At 46.6% G+C, this 19130-nt stretch overlaps 1 protein-coding gene across 2 annotated transcripts in view; it reads right to left on the bottom strand.

Annotated features, from left to right (window-relative positions):
• Positions 1-725: 725 nt before the first annotated feature.
• The window catches only part of LOC124004620 (EF-hand domain-containing protein D2-like), a 29581-nt gene continuing 11176 nt past the window's right edge, over positions 726-19130 (bottom strand). For both annotated transcript variants that reach the window (XM_046313263.1, XM_046313264.1), the window contains exons 2-4: positions 9029-9176; positions 2657-2791; positions 726-993 (exon numbers count right to left, since the gene is read on the bottom strand). In XM_046313263.1, the coding sequence (XP_046169219.1) occupies positions 859-993; positions 2657-2791; positions 9029-9176 (418 nt within the window). In that variant the 3' untranslated portion in view covers positions 726-858. The remainder of the gene's footprint in view (positions 994-2656; positions 2792-9028; positions 9177-19130) is intronic.

The raw sequence follows: 19130 nt of genomic DNA, 5'->3' as shown, positions 1-19130 counted from the left end.
CATTTCCTTTTATTTCGGGACACAAGACAACATAATGCTAGTGTTACATGATGGTATGTTTCTAGAAATTAAACAAACATGGATTACAGGTCAATATTCAATATAACAGCACCACCTATAATATGCCAATAGTAAACACGTATATTCAGTGATTTTTAAAGGTTTCAACAGGAAAAGAAAAGGTGGCTAGCGACTTTTTTTGGACACAGGTATTTTAACATTCCTTTGCCTTCTACACATAAATTGGTCAATACATTGATCCACATAACCTTTTCTGTAATGTACAAACAATATAATTATTGATGGGAAATAGAAAAATCTATTTTCTTAATAAAATAGGTATGACCTCACCGTTTTAAACTAAGTGAGAATATTGTGTATAATAGCTAATACAATCATGTTAATCAGAACAATAAATCAGTCATATCATAACAATAACCTTAATATCAAACCTTCATTATTCAATCAAATATTATTGTGTGTGTATTCAGGGAAGCTATGGAACTACTTTAAAACATCCCTTAATATGAGTGTGAGTATGAGCATGGTCATGCATGTTTTAGTTTGTGTTTGTGTGTGTTTCAGTGTGTGTGTTTCAGTGTGCGCGTGTGTTTCAGTGTGCGCGTGTGTTTCAGTGTGCGCGTGTGTTTCAGTGTGCGCGTGTGTTTCAGTGTGCGCGTGTGTTTCAGTGTGCGCGTTTGTTTCAGTGTGCGCGTGTGTTTCAGTGTGCGCGTGTGTTTCAGTGTGCGCGTGTGTTTCAGTGTGTTTCAGTGTGTGCGTGTGTTTCAGTGTGCGCGTGTGTTTCAGTGTGCGCGTGTGTTTCAGTGTGCGCGTGTGTTTCAGTGTGTGTGCACTGTATTATGAGCAGAAGGCAGATTGCAGCTCTTTGAAGGCAGCCCGTCTCTGTTTCCTATCAAGCGCCTGCCTCTTCATTTCCTCCTGCTCCTCTCGGATCTCAGCCTCAAACTTACTGCCCACCTTTAGAGCTTGCACCTGCACCATACAACACAATATTAGATCTACAGCCAGGGATTATACCGTGCATTCGGAAAGTATTCACAACCCTTGCCTTCTTCCACATTTTGTTACACTACTGCCTTATTCTAAAATTGATCAAATTAATTGTTTTCCTCATCCATCTACATATAATACCCCATAATGACAAAGTGAAAACAGGTTTTTCGAAATGTAAATGTATAAAAATGTCTAAAATAAAAGCCCAGAGACAGAATTGTGTCGAGCCACAGATCTGGGGAAGGGTACCAAAACATTTATGTGGCATTGAGGATCCCCAAGAACATTATTAAATGGAAGAATGTTTGGAACCACCAAGACTCTTCCTAGAGCTGGCCACCCGGGCAAAACTGAGCATTCGGGGGAGAAGGGCCTTGGTCGGGGAGGTGACCAAGAACCTGATGGTCACTCTGACAGAGAGAGGTTCAACGTTCTTCTGTGGAGATAGAAGAACCTTCCAGAAGGACAACCTTCTCTGCAGCACTCACCAATCAGGCCTTTATGGTAGAGTGGCCAGACGGAAGCCACTCCTCAGTAAAAGAAACATGGCAACCCGCTTGGAGTCTTTCTTTCAGGCCATGAGAAACAAGATTCTCTGGTCCAATAAAACCAAGATTGAACTCTTTCGCCTGAATGCCAAGCGTTCCCTCTGGAGGAAACCTGGCACCATCCATACTGAGAAGCACGGTGGTGACAGCATCATGTTGTGGGGATGTTTTTCAGCGGCAGGGACTGGGAGACTAGTCAAGATCGAGGGAAAGATGAACAGAGCAAAGTACAGAGGTTCACCTTCCAACAGGACAACGACCCTAAGCACACAGCCAAGACGACGCAGGAGTGGCTTCGGGACAAGTCTCTGAATGTCCTTGAGTGGCCCAGCCAGAGCCCGGACTTGAACCTGATCAAACATCTCTGAATTGACCTGAAAATAGCTGTGTATTGAGGCTCCCCATCCAACCTGACAGAGCTTGAGAGGATCTGCAGAGATGAAGGGAAGAAACTCCCCAAATACAGGTGCGCCAAACTTGCAGCGTCATTTGCAAAGATTTTGAAAAACCTGTTTTTGATTTGTCATTATGAGCTATTGTGTGTGGATTGATGAGGGGGAAAAAACTATTTAATCTATTTTAGAATAAGGCTGAAAGGTAACAAAATGTGGAAAACCTCAAGGGGTTTGAATACTTTCAGAATGCACTGTATAACACCACTCTGAATTCCATCACTACTGAATCTGTACCTGAAACATTAGATCATTTCAATCTACACCGCAGACTCAAAAACAGCACAGAACACACACACAGTCACTGTATTTCTCTTTCTGTCCACTAGAGGTAGATGTGGCCTAAGACATGCTGGTTTACAATCCTGTTACGATGGGAGAGACAAGGAATGAATCAGGCCAGCTAATACACGTCAGGTCTTAAAATAGCTGAGCTCTTGTGGCCCACCTACTGTGACCTGCATTTCCTCAAGTATTCACAACTATACATCTGGGAAACTTAACACACGTCACACACCCTCCCCTTGTCCAATCACCCTGGTTCATCATGGGCATTGATTCTATAATGTTGACACAGCCAACCCTTTTCTCACACATACACACACACACACACTCTCTCCTCTTCCTCCAACCCACTCCTACCTTAGCCTCGAAGAAGTCCCGTGCCCCCATGACTCCCTCTGTGGAGACATCTATCTCAGACAGTCTGGCCAGAGCCACCAGACCGCTCTCCTCCTGCAGCTCGCCTGTCGCTGCTCGCCTGAAGATCAGCAGGAACTGGAGGAGAGAGGGAAACATCAGGGTGGGGGAGAGAGGGAAACGTCAGGGTGGGGGAGAGAGGGAAACATCAGGGTGGGGGAGAGAGGGAAACATCAGGGTGGGGGAGAGAGGGAAACATCAGGGTGGGGGAGAGAGGGAAACATCGGGGTGGGGGAGAGAGGGAAACATCAGGGTGGAGGAGAGAGGGAAACGTCAGGGTGGGGGAGAGAGGGAAACGTCAGGGTGGGGAGAGAGGGAAACATCAGGGTGGGGGAGAGAGGGAAACGTCAGGGTGGGGGAGAGAGGGAAACGTCAGGGTGGGGAGAGAGGGAAACATCAGGGTGGGGGGGGGGACGTCAGGGTGGGGGAAAGGGTCAGGGTGGGGGAGAGAGGGAAACGTCAGGGTGGGGGAGAGAGGGAAACGTCAGGGTGGGGGAGAGAGGGAAACATCAGGGTGGGGGAGAGAGGGAAACATCGGGGTGGGGGAGAGAGGGAAAGGGAAACGTCGGGGTCGGGGAAACGTCGGGGTGGGGGAGAGAGGGAAACGTCGGGGTGGGGGAGAGAGGGAAACATCAGGGTGGGGGGAGAGGGAAACATCAGGGTGGGGGAGAGAGGGAAACATCAGGGTGGGGGAGAGAGGGAAACATCAGGGTGGGGGAGAGAGGGAAACATCAGGGTGGGGGAGAGAGGGAAACATCAGGGTGGGGGAGAGAGGGAAACATCGGGGTGGAGGAGAGAGGGAAACATCGGGGTGGAGGAGAGAGGGAAACATCAGGGTGGGGAGAGAGGGAAACATCAGGGTAGAGGAGAGAGGGAAACGTCAGGGTAGAGGAGAGAGGGAAACATCAGGGTGGGGGGAGAGGGAAACGTCAGGGTGGGGGGAGAGGGAAAAGTGCAAATCAATCCCAAAACAACAGCAAAGGACCTTGTGAAAATGCTGGAGGAAATAGGTACAAACGTATCTATATCCACAGTAAAAACGAGTCCTATATCGACATAACCTGAAAGGCTGCTCAGCAAGGAAGAAGCCGATGCTCCAAAACCGCCATAAAAAAGCCAGACTACGGTTTGCAACTGCATATGGGGACAAAGATTGTACTTTTTGGAAAAACGTCCTCTGGTCTGATCAAACTAAAATAAAACTGTTTGCCTATAATGACCATCATTATGTTTGGAGGAAATAGGGGGGAGTCTTGCAAGCAGAAGAAGACCATCCCAACCGTGAAGCACGGGGTGGCAGCATCATGTTGTGGAGGGGCTTTGCTGCAGGAGGGACTGGTGCACTTCACAAAATAGATTAAATTCAGAGGAAAGAAAATTCTGTGGATATATTGAAGCAACATCTCACGACATCAGTCAGGAAGTTAAAGCTTGGTCGCAAGTGGGTCTTCCAAATGGACAATGACCCCAAGCATACTTCCAAATTTTTGACAAAATGGCTTAAGGACAACAAAGTCAAGGTATTGGAGTGGCCATCACAAAGCCCTGACCTCAATCCTAGAGAAAATTTGTGGGCAGAACTAAAAAAAGTGTGTGTGAGCAAGGAGGCCTACAAACCTGACTCAGTTACACCAGCTCTGTTAGGAGGAATGGGCCAAAATTCACCCAACTTATTGTGGGAAGCTTGTGGAAGGCTACCTGAAATATTTGGCCCAAGTTAAACAATTAACAACTTAAAGGCAATGCTACCAAATACTAATTGAGTGTATGTAAACTTCTGACCCACTGGGGATGTGATGAAAGAAATAAAATATGAAATAATTCTCTCTACTAGTATTCTGACATTTCACATTCTTAAAAGTGGTCCTTCTGTAGCTCTGTTGGTAGAGCATGGCGCTTGTAACGCCAGGGTAGTGGGTTCGATCCCCGGGACCACCCATACATAGAATGTATGCACACATGACTGTAAGTCGCTTTGGATAAAAGCGTCTGCTAAATGGCATATATATATATATAAAATAAAGTGGTGATCCTAACTGACCTAAGACAGGGAATTTTTAGCATCATGGAAAAGTGATAACTGGTCCTTGTAATATCATAACATCATATAGATGTTATAACTGTTCATGTCTGTGGGTTTAGTGTCAGAACTGTCCTCCTATGAGATGTGTTTTCTGTGTGTGACCTTGATGTAGCGACCTGATATCAATCAATCAAATGGATTTTATAAAGCCCTTATTACATCACCGGCCTAAAACCACAAAGCAATTCAGATGTAGAAGCACGGTCGCTAGGAAAAACTCCCTAGAAAGGCAGGTACCTAGGAAGAAACCTAGAAAGGAACCAGGCTCAGAGGGGTGATAGAATCCCCCATCTAGCCTGACCACTCGTGGTCCTAGGGACTGTGCTGTGTAATGGGATATGTCTGTGTGAAACTCAGCTACTCCAATCAGGAGAATGAGAGGCAGAGAGAAGCAAGGATTGGGCTTTAGTCAATGCCTCAGAGCTCAAACCAAACAGAGTCTTTGTATCTCTGTTCAGCTGCCCCCATCACCTGTTAAACCCTGCGAGTATGTGAGAGAGAGGGGAGAGAGAGGGGGTAGGAAAGATATGCAGAGTGGGGGGGATACAGAGAGAATGGGGGTAGGAAAGATATGGAGAGTGGGGGGGGGATACAGAGAGAATGGGGGGTAGGAAAGATATGCAGAGTGGGGGGGGGATACAGAGAGAATGGGGGTAGGAAAGATATGGAGAGAGGGGGAGGGTAGGAAAGATCTGGAGAGAATGGAGGTATGAACGATATGCAAAGGGGGGGGGGGATACAGAGAGAATGGGGGTAGGTAGGATACGAAGAGAATGGGAGTAGGAAAGATACGGAGAGAATGGTGGTAGGAACGATATGCAGAGTGGGGGGGATACAGAGAGGGGGGTAGGAAAGATATGGAGAGAGGGGGAAGGGTAGAAAAGATATGGAGAGAATGGGGGTAGGAAAGATATGCAGAGTGGGGGGGCTACAGAGAGAGGGGGGGGTAGGAAAGATATGGAGAGAATGGGGGTAGGTAGGATACGAAGAGAATGGGAGTAGGAAAGATATGCAGAGTGGGGGGATACAGAGAAAGGGGGTAGGAAAGATATGGAGAGAATGGGCGTAGGAAAGATACGGAGGGGGGTAGGACAGTTACGGAGAGTGGGGGTAGGAAAGATAAAGAGGGAGGGAGGGGGTAGGCAATAGAAGGAGAGAGGGGGAGGGGAGTAAGAAGGGTGAGAGGGGGTAGGAAGAGGGGGTAGGAAATAGAAGGAGAGAGAGGGAGGGGAGTTGGAGGTAGAAGGAGAGCCCCCTCTCATGACCTAAGTCATGCAGAAGTGCTACCTGTCGTAATCAGTTTCTCTCTCAATTCAATGCAATTCAAACAACTTTATTCGCATAGGAAACATATGTTTACATTGCCAAAGCAAGTGAAATAGACAAGAAATAAAAGGGAAATAAACAATACAAAATGTACAGTAAACATCACACCCAAAAGTTTAAATAATAGGCAAATTATATAACAATGTGAAAATAGTTGAAGTATGAAAGAGAAAATAAACATAAATATGGGTTGTATTTACAATGGTGTTTATGCTCCACCCTTTTCTAGGCACGAATATGTCTGCAGTGATGGCACACTGTAGATATGAGAGTTTATTCTAGATATGAGAGTTTATCCTAGTTGAAGTGTACCTATGATGAAAATGACAGGCCTCTCATCTTTTTAAGTGGGAGAACTTGCACAATTGGTGGCTGACTAAATACTTTTTTGCCCCACTGTATGTGTCACTGGTATGGTCATACATTTGGCAGGAGGTTAGGAAGTTCAGCTCATTTTGTGGGCAGTGGGCACATAGCCCGTCATCTCTTGAGAGCTGCCAATGGCGACCTCTCTCAATAGCAAGGCCATGCTCACAGAGTCTGTACATAGTCAAGCTTTCCTTCATTTGGGGTCAGTTACAGTGGTCAGGTATTCTGCCACTGTGTACTCTGTTTAGGGTCAAATAACAATCCAGTTTGCTCTGGGGTTTTTGTATTATTCTTTCTAATGTGTCAAGTACTGTAACTATCTTTTTGTTTAATTGCGTTGCTGTCCGGGGGCTCTGTGGAATCTGTTTGTAAGTAGAGTCTCCAAACCAGCTGGCAGAGGGGACTCTTCTCCAGGTTCTCTCTGTATCGATCCCCCCTCCTCCTCCCTGTACACTCGCAGAGTGATAATGAGACACACCCTTTTACAGACTGTCCTGAAGGGAGTACACTAGTTACCCTATTCAAGCTCTGTCAAATTGGTTGTTGATCATTGTTAGACAGCATTTTCAGGTCTTGCCATAGATTTTCTAGCATATTTAAGTCAAAACTGTATCTCGGCCACTCAGGAACATTCACTGTCTTCTTGGTAAGCAACTCCAGTGTAGATTTAGCCTTATGTTTTAGGTTATTGTCCACTGAAAGGTGAATTCACCTCACAGTATCTGGTGGAAACCAGACTGAACAAGGTTTTCCTCTAGGATTTTGCCTGGTCTTAGCTCCATTCCATTAATGTTTTTATCCTGAAAAATTCCTCAGTCCTTTACGATATCAAGCATACCCATAACATGATGCAGCCACCACTATGCTTGAAAATATGGAGAGTGGTACTCAGTCATGTGTTGTATTGGATTGCTTTGTCACTTTTTTTTCAGTATTACTTTAGTTTTATTTATTTTATGTTTTTTAACCTTTATTTAACCAGGAAGGGCTCATTGAGATTTAAAATCTCATTTTCAAGAGCGTCCTGGCCAAGATAGGCAGCACCAAGTCATTACAAAAATTACAGACAGACATGAAAAACTACAAGTAACCTAGTAAAAAAACATTGAATTCACAAGAGTAGAACAAAATCAAAAACAGCAAATTAAAAACATTGACACGTCAGGGAATCAGCCTCAAAATCCTTCATCAGTGATTTAAAAACACCAACCGAGACAAGTTCTTCCAGTTTAAAAGTATTTTGTAAGGCGTTCCAAGACGATGGTGCAGAGTACATAAAAGCCCTTTTACCAAATTCAGTTCAGACATTTGGAACAGTTAGGAGGATAAAGTCCAGCGAACGAAAAGAGTACCCACCACATTTCTGAACAATAAAAATGCCCAAATAAAAAGGTAGTAAAAATGGCTTTGTAGATACCAGTGACTGAGCCTACGAGTGACTAGAGAAGGCCAGCCAACACTGGTATACAAAGTGCAGTGGTTCTTAAGGGTTTTGCAGTTTAAAATAAATCTCAAAGTGCCATGGTAAAGAGTGTCAATTGATCTCAAACACTGAGCGGAAGCATTCATATATAAAATATATCCATATTCTAGTAAAGGCATAAATGTAGCTGATACAAGCCTCCTTCTGGCTTCAAAAGAAAAACAGGCCTTATTCCTAAAATAAAATCCCAATTCAAGTTGTTGAGTATGCAATTTAAAAGAGGCCGTCATCAATTAAAATTACAAGAAATGTATGAGGTACTCAGTTTTCTCCTATCACAGCCATTAAACTCTGCAACTATTTTAAAGTCACCATTGGCCTCATGGTGAAATCCCTGAGCGGTTTCCTTCCTCTCCGGCAACTGAGTTAGGAAGAACGCCTGTATCTTTGCAGTGACTGGGTGTATTGATACACCATCCAAAATGTAATTAAAAACTTCACAATGCTCAAAGGGATATCCAATGTCTGCTTTTTAATTTTTTTACCCATCTACATACCAATAGGTGCCGTTGTTTGTGAAACATTGGAAAACCTCCCTGGTCTTTGTGGTTGAATCTGTGTATGAAATTCACTGTTCGACTGAGGAACCTTACAGATAATTGTATGTGTTGGCTACATCAATGAGGTAGTCAATTAAAAATCGTGTTAAACATTATTATTGTACACAGAGTGAGTCCATGCAACTTATTATGTCACTTGTTCAGCACAATTTTACTCCTGAACTTATTTAGGCTTGACATAATAAAGGGGTTGAATACTTATAGACTCAAGACATTTCAAATGTAAATGTTTTATTCATTTGTAAACATTTCACAAAGATAATTCCACTTGGACACTACGGGGTATTTTGTGCAGGTCAGTGACAAAACACAATTCAGGCTGTAACAACAAAATGTGGAAAAACTCAAGTAGAGTGAATATCTTCTGAAGGTTCCGTATGTGTTACTGCAGTTAAAAAATACACACTGTAATTAACAGGCCTTGTAAGGCATTGACTCACTCAGGCACACACACAAGGACATTGACATGGAAGTAGACAGCACACTACACACACCTCTCTGTAGCTCAGCTTGCTGTCGAAGTCCTCATCCACCTCCCTGATCATGTTCTTGAGGCCCAGGTGGGTCTGAGGAGCTCCCAGCTTCTCCATCATCAGCTTCAGCTCCATCAGGTCTATGAATCCGTCCTTACCACTGTCAAACCTACAGATAGAGGAGGGTAGATCAATGAACTTACAATATAACATCACAACTTTATGAAGCCCTCCTTCCTACTGTCAAACCTACAGAGAGAGGAGGGTAGATCAATGAACTTACAATATAACATCACAACTTTATGAAGCCCTCCTTCCTACTGTCAAACCTACAGATAGAGGAGGGTAGATCAATGAACTTACAATATAACATCACAACTTTATGAAGCCCTCCTTCCTACTGTCAAACCTACAGATAGAGGAGGGTAGATCAATGAACTTACAATATAACATCACAACTTTATGAAGCCCTCCTTCCTACTGTCAAACCTACAGAGAGAGGAGGGTAGATCAATGAACTTACAATATAACATCACAACTTTATGAAGCCCTCCTTCCTACTGTCAAACCTACAGAGAGAGGAGGGTAGATCAATGAACTTACAATATAACATCACAACTTTATGAAGCCCTCCTTCCTACTGTCAAACCTACAGAGAGAGGAGGGTAGATCAATGAACTTACAATATAACATCACAACAATTTATGAAGCCCTCCTTCCTACTGTCAAACCTACAGATAGAGGAGGGTAGATCAGAGGAGGGTAGATCAATGAACTTACAATATAACATCACAACTTTATGAAGCCCTCCTTCCTACTGTCAAACCTACAGAGAGAGGAGGGTAGATCAATGAACTTACAATATAACATCACAACTTTATGAAGCCCTCCTTCCTACTGTCAAACCTACAGAGAGAGGAGGGTAGATCAATGAACTTACAATATAACATCACAACTTTATGAAGCCCTCCTTCCTACTGTCAAACCTACAGAGAGAGGAGGGTAGATCAATGAACTTGCATTATAACATCACAACTTTATGAAGCCCTCCTTCCTACTGTCAAACCTACAGATAGAGGAGGGTAGATCAATGAACTTACAATATAACATCACAACTTTATGAAGCCCTCCTTCCTACTGTCAAACCTACAGAGAGAGGAGGGTAGATCAATGAACTTACAATATAACATCACAACTTTATGAAGCCCTCCTTCCTACTGTCAAACCTACAGAGAGAGGAGGGTAGATCAATGAACTTACAATATAACATCACAACTTTATGAAGCCCTCCTTCCTACTGTCAAACCTACAGAGAGAGGAGGGTAGATCAATGAACTTACAATATAACATCACAACTTTATGAAGCCCTCCTTCCTACTGTCAAACCTACAGAGAGAGGAGGGTAGATCAATGAACTTACAATATAACATCACAACTTTATGAAGCCCTCCTTCCTACTGTCAAACCTACAGAGAGAGGAGGGTAGATCAATGAACTTACATTATAACATCACAACTTTATGAAGCCCTCCTTCCTACTGTCAAACCTACAGATAGAGAAGGGTAGATCAATGAACTTGCATTATAACATCACAACTTTATGAAGCCCTCCTTCCCACTGTCAAACGGTCAGAGAGTTGTGTCTACATACACCCAGAGAGAAAGGAAGGTACACAGACATTACACTAACATTAAATTACCAGGAGAGGAAACATGTTGTCTGTCATAAAGGACAAAAGCGGTGGCCACAGATAGTTATATAGCCAACAACTAGAGGTGTTTTTCATGGTCAGGTCAAATGATCAAAAAACCTCATGGAGATATGTGCCAAACCTTATCTAAGTTCAGCCTAGACTGGTTGACGGTCCCAATGTGGTGAAAGGCATCTATACCCTGAGTCTGACCAGACGGCCACATCCAGACATAGAGATACAGGCACTAAGCCTGCCAATGACATTAAAACACACAGAGGAGAGACAAACATGTTATGATGTCGGGAATAGTGATGCGAGTGGTTGACACTAACCAAACAGCTACCTTTGCTTGACTGACACACACAAACACCAACTTTCCCTGATCAATCACAGTTAAACACAACCCACTCATTTGTCATGAGAAAAACAACAGATGAATCAAGGGTGTTGGGAGGCCTAGATAAACAGATCAAGGGAATAATTGAAAAACAGAGAGATGACTGAGTGAGATGGAGATAGAGCAGAAGTGTGTATGTGTGTGGGGGGGGGGCTGCAAGGAGTCTGTCTATCTGACACAATACGTATTTATAGATCCTTTCACACAGCTGTTCGAGAGGCACTGGAACTGGTTGTGAGTGAGGGAACACACACACACTCTCTCTCTCTCTCTCTCACAAACACACACACACACTCACTCACTCACTCAAACGCACACACGCACGCAAACACACATGTGCTCCTATCTGCCGACGCCTGAATGGTAGGAGTGTAATCTGGTCAGACCAGAGACCAAAAAGAGAGAGAGAGGTCATTTTTTCAGGCTAACTATTCAAAGGTCCATAGGAACTAAACGCCCTCCCTAAAAAACAACCTGATTTAGAACTATTAACATCCTAACAATCAGCCTTTGTGCTCAGTAGCACAAAGGACCACTGATTTGAACCCCACCCAACACTGTAACCCAACCAACACTGTTAACCCACCCAACACTGTAACCCACCAAACACTGTTACCCACCAAACACTGTTACCCACCCAACACTGTCACCCACCCAACACTGTTACCCACCCAACACTGTTACCCACCCAACACTGTTACCCACCCAACACTGTTACCCACCCAACACTGTAACCCACCCAACACTGTAACCCACCCAACACTGTAACCCACCCAACACTGTAACCCACCCAACACTGTAACCCAACCAACACTGTAACCCAACCAACACTGTAACCCACCCAACACTGTAACCCAACCAACACTGTAACCCACCCAACACTGTTACCCACCAAACACTGTTACCCACCAAACACTGTTACCCACCAAACACTGTTACCCACCCAACACTGTCACCCACCCAACACTGTTACCCACCCAACACTGTAACCCACCCAACACTGTAACCCACCCAACACTGTTACCCACCAAACACTGTTACCCACCAAACACTGTTACCCACCCAACACTGTCACCCACCCAACACTGTTACCCACCCAACACTGTTACCCACCCAACACTGTTACCCACCCAACACTGTTACCCACCCAACACTGTAACCCACCCAACACTGTAACCCAACCAACACTGTAACCCAACCAACACTGTAACCCAACCAACACTGTAACCCACCCAACACTGTAACCCAACCAACACTGTAACCCACCCAACACTGTAATTCCTGTTCGTGTCCCTGTCAAGCGTGCTGAATTACGTTTCACCATATTCATTCCCATCGCGCACACACACACACACACACACACACACACACACACACACACACACACACACACACACACACACACACACACACACACACACACACACACACACACACACACACAGAACCATCTGTGTTCTAGGACAGTTGGTTTTGTTTGGTCCTCCACAGCTGACCAGTATGACAACTGTTCACAGCAACTGATGACCACAGAGCAGCTTAGCAACTGTCACCTGTACATACAGGACCCACTCCACAGCTTAGTGACAGGTCCTAGTCCAGCTCCTCAGCGGGGCAAGTCAGTGTCTCACAACAACAACATGTTATGCTGAAAGAACAGAAAAGCTGCCTAGTCAGAGGCAGTACTATGATCATGAAAATACTACTCTGGGCTGCTATTACCGGCCAGCTTACTACCACAATCTACCAACCAAGAGTCTGACGAAGGCTTTGACGTAACTTAGATAAGACTGAAAGGCTCAAAAAACTCTAAAGTGAAATGTGGCAAGAAAACAACAGTGTTATGGAATGTCTTCCTTTGTAAGGGAGTGGTGCCACAGCTACGGTCCATGGTCAGGACTTATTGTCCCACAGCTAACTTCCTGCAGTAATTATAGATACCAAGGCTTTTGGCATGGACATTGTATTTTTGGATCTTTCTTTCCCTCTCTCTCTCCCCCTCTTTCCCTCTCACCAGCTCTCTCCCAGTCTCTCTCCCAGTCTCTCTCCCAGTCTCTCTCCCCCTCTTTCCCTCTCACCAGCTCTCTCCCAGTCTCTCTCCCAGTCTCTCTCCCAGTCTCTCTCTCTCCCAGTCTCTCTCCCAGTCTCTCTCCCAGTCTCTCTCCCAGTCTCTCTCCCAGTCTCTCCCTCCCAGCTCTCTCCCTCTCTCCCAGTCTCTCTCCCAGTCTCTCTCCCCTCTTTCCCTCTCCCAGTCTCTCTCCCAGTCTCTCTCCCAGTCTCTCTCCCAGTCTCTCTCCCCCCTCCCCCTTTCCCTCTCAGCTCTCTCCCAGTCTCTCTCCCAGTCTCTCTCCCCTCTTTCCCTCTCACCAGCTCTCTCCCAGTCTCTCTCCCAGTCTCTCTCCCAGTCTCTCTCCCCCTCTTTCCCTCTCACCAGCTCTCTCCCAGTCTCTCTCCCAGTCTCTCTCCCCCTCTTTCCCTCTCACCAGCTCTCTCCCAGTCTCTCTCCCAGTCTCTCTCCCAGTCTCTCTCCCCCTCTTTCCCTCTCAGCTCTCTCCCAGCTCTCTCCCAGTCTCTCTCCCAGTCTCACCAGCTCTCTCCCAGTCTTCTCCCCTCTCTCACCAGCTCTCTCCCAGTCTCTCTCCCAGTCTCTCTCCCCCTCTTTCCCTCTCACCAGCTCTCTCCCAGTCTCTCTCCCAGTCTCTCTCCCAGTCTCTCTCCCAGTCTCTCTCCCCTCTTTCCCTCTCACCAGCTCTCTCCCAGTCTCTCTCCCAGTCTCTCTCCCAGTCTCTCTCCCAGTCTCTCTCCCAGTCTCTCTCCCAGTCTCTCCCAGTCTCTCTCCCCTCTCTCTTCCCTCTCACCAGCTCTCTCCCAGTCCCAGTCTCTCTCCCCCTCTTTCCCTCTCACCAGTCTCTCTCCCAGTCTCTCTCCCAGTCTCTCTCCCAGTCTCTCTCCCAGTCTCTCTCCCAGTCTCTCTCCCAGTCTCTCTCCCCCTCTTTCCCTCTCACCAGTCTCTCTCCCAGTCTCTCTCCCAGTCTCTCTCCCAGTCTCTCTCCCAGTCTCTCTCCCAGTCTCTCTCCCAGTCTCTCTCCCCCTCTTTCCCTCTCACCAGCTCTCTCCCAGTCTCTCTCCCAGTCTCTCTCCCAGTCTCTCTCCCAGTCCCCCTCTTTCCCGCTCCCAGTCTCTCTCCCAGTCTCTCTCCCAGTCTCTCTCCCAGTCTCTCTCCCAGTCTCTCTCCCAGTCTCTCTCCCAGTCTCAGAGTGTATTCAGGTCACTCCTGCTGCTATAGGGCATTCTAGTGTCAGAGTGAATATGGAGCAGGTAAGAGCCGGCTGATAGAGCTACATCCTCATCTCTAATGCAGCCTGTTTTAAACAAGCGTCAGGCTAGTGCATGTGTCTGTGCATTTTCACCCCAGACACAGAGATACTTGTGAACTCTGAGGGAGAAAACAGAGAAATTTGTGAAAAAGCCATACCTCAGAAATCACAGTGACTAACGCATTACCATGAGAGGCTGCTTTTCGATCAGTGACTCGATCAAAAGTCAGAATTCCGACTCCACTGTTAGAAAAAAAGGGTTCCAGAAGGATTCATCTGTTGTCCCCATAGGATAACCATTTGTGGTAGAACTATTTTGTGTTCCATGTAGAACCCTCTGTGTAAAGGGTTCTATATAGAACTCAAAAGGATTCTACCTGGAACCAAAAAGGGTTATCTTATGGGGGACAGCCGAAGAACCCTTTTAGGTTCTAGATAGCACATTTTTTTAAAGAGTGTAGTGTTGATGATGAGTATGAGTTATGCAGAGTTAAAACATTTACATTTAAGTCATTTAGCAGACGCTCTTATCCAGAGCGACTTACAAATTGGTGCATTCACCTTATGACATCCAGTGGAACAGCCACTTTACAATAGTGCATCTACATATTTTAAGGGGGGGGAGGGGGTGATAAGGATTACTTTATCCTATCCTAGGTATTCCTTAAAGAGGTGGGGTTTCAGGTGTCTCCGGAAGGTGGTGATTGACTCCGCTGTCCTGGCGTCGTGAGGGAGTTTGTTCCACCATTGGGGAGCCAGAGCAGCGAACAGTTTTGACTGGGCTGAGCGGGAACTGTACTTCCTCAGTGGTAGGGAGGCGAGCAGGCCAGAGGTGGATGAACGCAGTGCCCTTATTTGGGTGTAGGGCCTGATCAGAGCCTGGAGGTACTGAGGTGCCGTTCCCCTCACAGCTCCGTAGGCAAGCACCATGGTCTTGTAGCGGATGCGAGCTTCAACTGGAAGCCAGTGGAGAGAGCGGAGGAGCGGGGTGACGTGAGAGAACTTGGGAAGGTTGAACACTAGACGGGCTGCGGCGTTCTGGATGAGTTGTAGGGGTTTAATGGCACAGGCAGGGAGCCCAGCCAACAGCGAGTTGCAGTAATCCAGACGGGAGATGACAAGTGCCTGGATTAGGACCTGCGCCGCTTCCTGTGTGAGGCAGGGTCGTACTCTGCGGATGTTGTAGAGCATGAACCTACAGGAACGGGCCACCGCCTTGATGTTAGTTGAGAACGACAGGGTGTTGTCCAGGATCACGCCAAGGTTCTTAGCGCTCTGGGAGGAGGACACAATGGAGTTGTCAACCGTGATGGCGAGATCATGGAACGGGCAGTCCTTCCCCGGGAGGAAGAGCAGCTCCGTCTTGCCGAAGTTCAGCTTGAGGTGGTGATCCGTCATCCACACTGATATGTCTGCCAGACATGCAGAGATGCGATTCGCCACCTGGTCATCAGAAGGGGGAAAGGAGAAGATTAATTGTGTGTCGTCTGCATAGCAATGATAGGAGAGACCATGTGAGGTTATGACAGAGCCAAGTGACTTGGTGTATAGCGAGAATAGGAGAGGGCCTAGAACAGAGCCCTGGGGACACCAGTGGTGAGAGCGCATGGTGAGGAGACAGATTCTCGCCACGCCACCTGGTAGGAGCGACCTGTCAGGTAGGACGCAATCCAAGCGTGGGCCACGCCGGAGATGCCCAACTCGGAGAGGGTGGAGAGGAGGATCTGATGGTTCACAGTATCGAAGGCAGCCGATAGGTCTAGAAGGATGAGAGCAGAGGAGAGAGAGTTAGCTTTAGCGGTGCGGAGCGCCTCCGTGATACAGAGAAGAGCAGTCTCAGTTGAATGACTAGTCTTGAAACCTGAATGATTTGGATCAAGAAGGTCATTCTGAGAGAGATAGCGGGAGAGCTGACCAAGGACGGCACGTTCAAGAGTTTTGGAGAGAAAAGAAAGAAGGGATACTGGTCTGTAGTTGTTGACATCGGAGGGATCGAGTGTAGGTTTTTTCAGAAGGGGTGCAACTCTCGCTCTCTTGAAGACGGAAGGGACGTAGCCAGCGGTCAGGGATAAGTTGATGAGCGAGGTGAGGTAAGGGAGAAGGTCTCCGGAAATGGTCTGGAGAAGAGAGGAGGGGATAGGGTCAAGCGGGCAGGTTGTTGGGCGGCCGGCCGTCACAAGACGCGAGATTTCATCTGGAGAGAGAGGGGAGAAAGAGGTCAGAGCACAGGGTAGGGCACTGTGAGCAGAACCAGCGGTGTCGTTTGACTTAGCAAACGAGGATCGGATGTCGTCGACCTTCTTTTCAAAATGGTTGACGAAGTCATCTGCAGAGAGGGAGGAGGGGGGGGGAGGATTCAGGAGGGAGGAGAAGGTGGCAAAGAGCTTCCTAGGGTTAGAGGCAGATGCTTGGAATTTAGAGTGGTAGAAAGTGGCTTTAGCAGCAGAGACAGAGGAGGAAAATGTAGAGAGGAGGGAGTGAAAGGATGCCAGGTCCGCAGGGAGGCGAGTTTTCCTCCATTTCCGCTCGGCTGCCCGGAGCCCTGTTCTGTGAGCTCGCAATGAGTCGTCAAGCCACGGAGCGGGAGGGGAGGACCGAGCCGGCCTGGAAGATAGGGGACATAGAGAGTCAAAGGATGCAGAAAGGGAGGAGAGGAGGGTTGAGGAGGCAGAATCAGGAGATAGGTTGGAGAAGGTTTGAGCAGAGGGAAGAGATGATAGGATGGAAGAGGAGAGAGTAGTGGGGGAGAGAGAGCGAAGGTTGGGACGGCGCGATACCATCCGAGTAGGGGCAGTGTGGGAAGTGTTGGATGAGAGCGAGAGGGAAAAGGATACAAGGTAGTGGTCGGAGACTTGGAGGTGAGTTGCAATGAGGTTAGTGGAAAAACAGCATCTAGTAAAGATGAGGTCGAGCGTATTGCCTGCCTTGTGAGTAGGGGGGGAAGGTGAGAGGGTGAGGTCAAAAGAGGAGAGGAGTGGAAAAAAGGAGGCAGAGAGGAATGAGTCAAAGGTAGACGTGGGGAGGTTAAAGTCGCCCAGAACTGTGAGAGGTGAGCCGTCCTCAGGAAAGGAGCTTATCAAGGCATCAAGCTCATTGATGAACTCTCCGAGGGGACCTGGAGGGCGATAAATGATAAGGATGTTAAGCTTGAAAGGGCTAGTAACTGTGACAGCATGAAATTCAAAGGAGGCGATAGACAGATGGGTAAGGGGAGAAAGAGAGAATGACCACTTGGGAGAGATAAGGATCCCGATGCCACCACCCCGCTGACCAGAAGCTCTCGGGGTGTGCGAGAACACGTGGGCGGACGAAGAGAGAGCAGTAGGAGTAGCAGTGTTATCTGTGGTGATCCATGTTTCTGTCAGTGCCAAGAAGTCGAGGGACTGGAGGGAGGCATAGGCTGAGATGAACTCTGCCTTGTTGGCTGCAGATCGGCAGTTCCAGAGGCTACCGGAGACCTGGAACTCCACGTGGGTCGTGCGCGCTGGGACCACCAGATTAGGGTGGCAGCGGCCACGCGGTGTGGAGCGTTTGTATGGTCTGTGCAGAGAGGAGAGAACAGGGATAGACAGACACATAGTTGACAGGCTACAGAAGAGGCTACGCTAATGCAAGGAGATTGGAATGACAAGTGGACTACACGTCTCAAATGTTCAGAAAGTTAAGCTTACGTAGCAAGAATCTTATTGACTAAAATGATTAAAATGATACAGTACTGCTGAAGTAGGCTAGCTGGCAGTGGCTGCGTTGTTGACTTTGTAGGCTAGCTGGCAGTGGCTGCGTTGTTGACACTACACTAATCAAGTCGTTCCGTTGAGTGTAATAGTTTCTACAGTGCTGCTATTCGGGGGCTAGCTGGCTAGCTAGCAGTGTTGATTACGTTACGTTGCGTTAAAAGAACGACAACAATTATCTTTGATACACAGACGGCTATGTAGCTAGCTATGTAGCTAGCTACGATCAAACAAATCAAACCGTTGTGCTGTAATGAAATGAAATGAAAAATGTGATACTACCTGTGGAGCGAAGCGGAATGCGACCGGGTTGTTGAGTGCGGAAGTTCTATTCAGTAGACGTTGGCTAGCTGTTGGCTAGCTAGCAGTGTCTCCTACGTTAAGGATGACAAATAGCTGGCTAGCTAACCTCAGTAAATTAAGATAATCACTCTAAGACTACACGCTCTAAACTACACAATTATCTTGGATACGAAGACAGCAAAGACAACTATGTAGCTAGCTAACACTACACTAATCAAGTCGTTCAGTTGAGTGTAATAGTTTCTACAGTGCTGCTATTTGGTAGACGGTGGACGTATGCTAGCTGGCTAGCTGCTGGGCAGATAGCAGTGTAGACTACGTTAGGACGACGAAATACAAGTTGCAATAGAAGTGCTGACTGTTTCACTATGTTGTCCTCTTTCTTTTCCTTTTTCTTCTGTCCTTCTTTTGTCCTTATTTTGTCTTCCTTTCTTCTGTTAACTAGATATTTTTTTGTTGTTATTCTTTGTAAGCTAGCTAGCTTCTTCCAGGAGAGTCCCTAGCAACTGCTTAGCAACAAGTAAACAATTCTGCTAGCAATTCAGCTAGCTAAGATAACTGTACAATTTTATGAAAAATAGTTAATTTTTCAAAAGCCTGTCTTTTTGGTTTGTTCCTTGTTTTGTCTTCTATTGAGTCTTGCAGTTTTCTCTTGATTTTTTTTATGTACTTCACTCTA

This window comes from Oncorhynchus gorbuscha, linkage group LG19 (genome assembly GCF_021184085.1).
Source record: "Oncorhynchus gorbuscha isolate QuinsamMale2020 ecotype Even-year linkage group LG19, OgorEven_v1.0, whole genome shotgun sequence".
NCBI classification, from domain to species: domain Eukaryota; kingdom Metazoa; phylum Chordata; class Actinopteri; order Salmoniformes; family Salmonidae; genus Oncorhynchus; species Oncorhynchus gorbuscha.
Note: the sequence above shows the minus strand (reverse complement) of the source record. Positions and strands in the feature narration are given on the sequence as shown.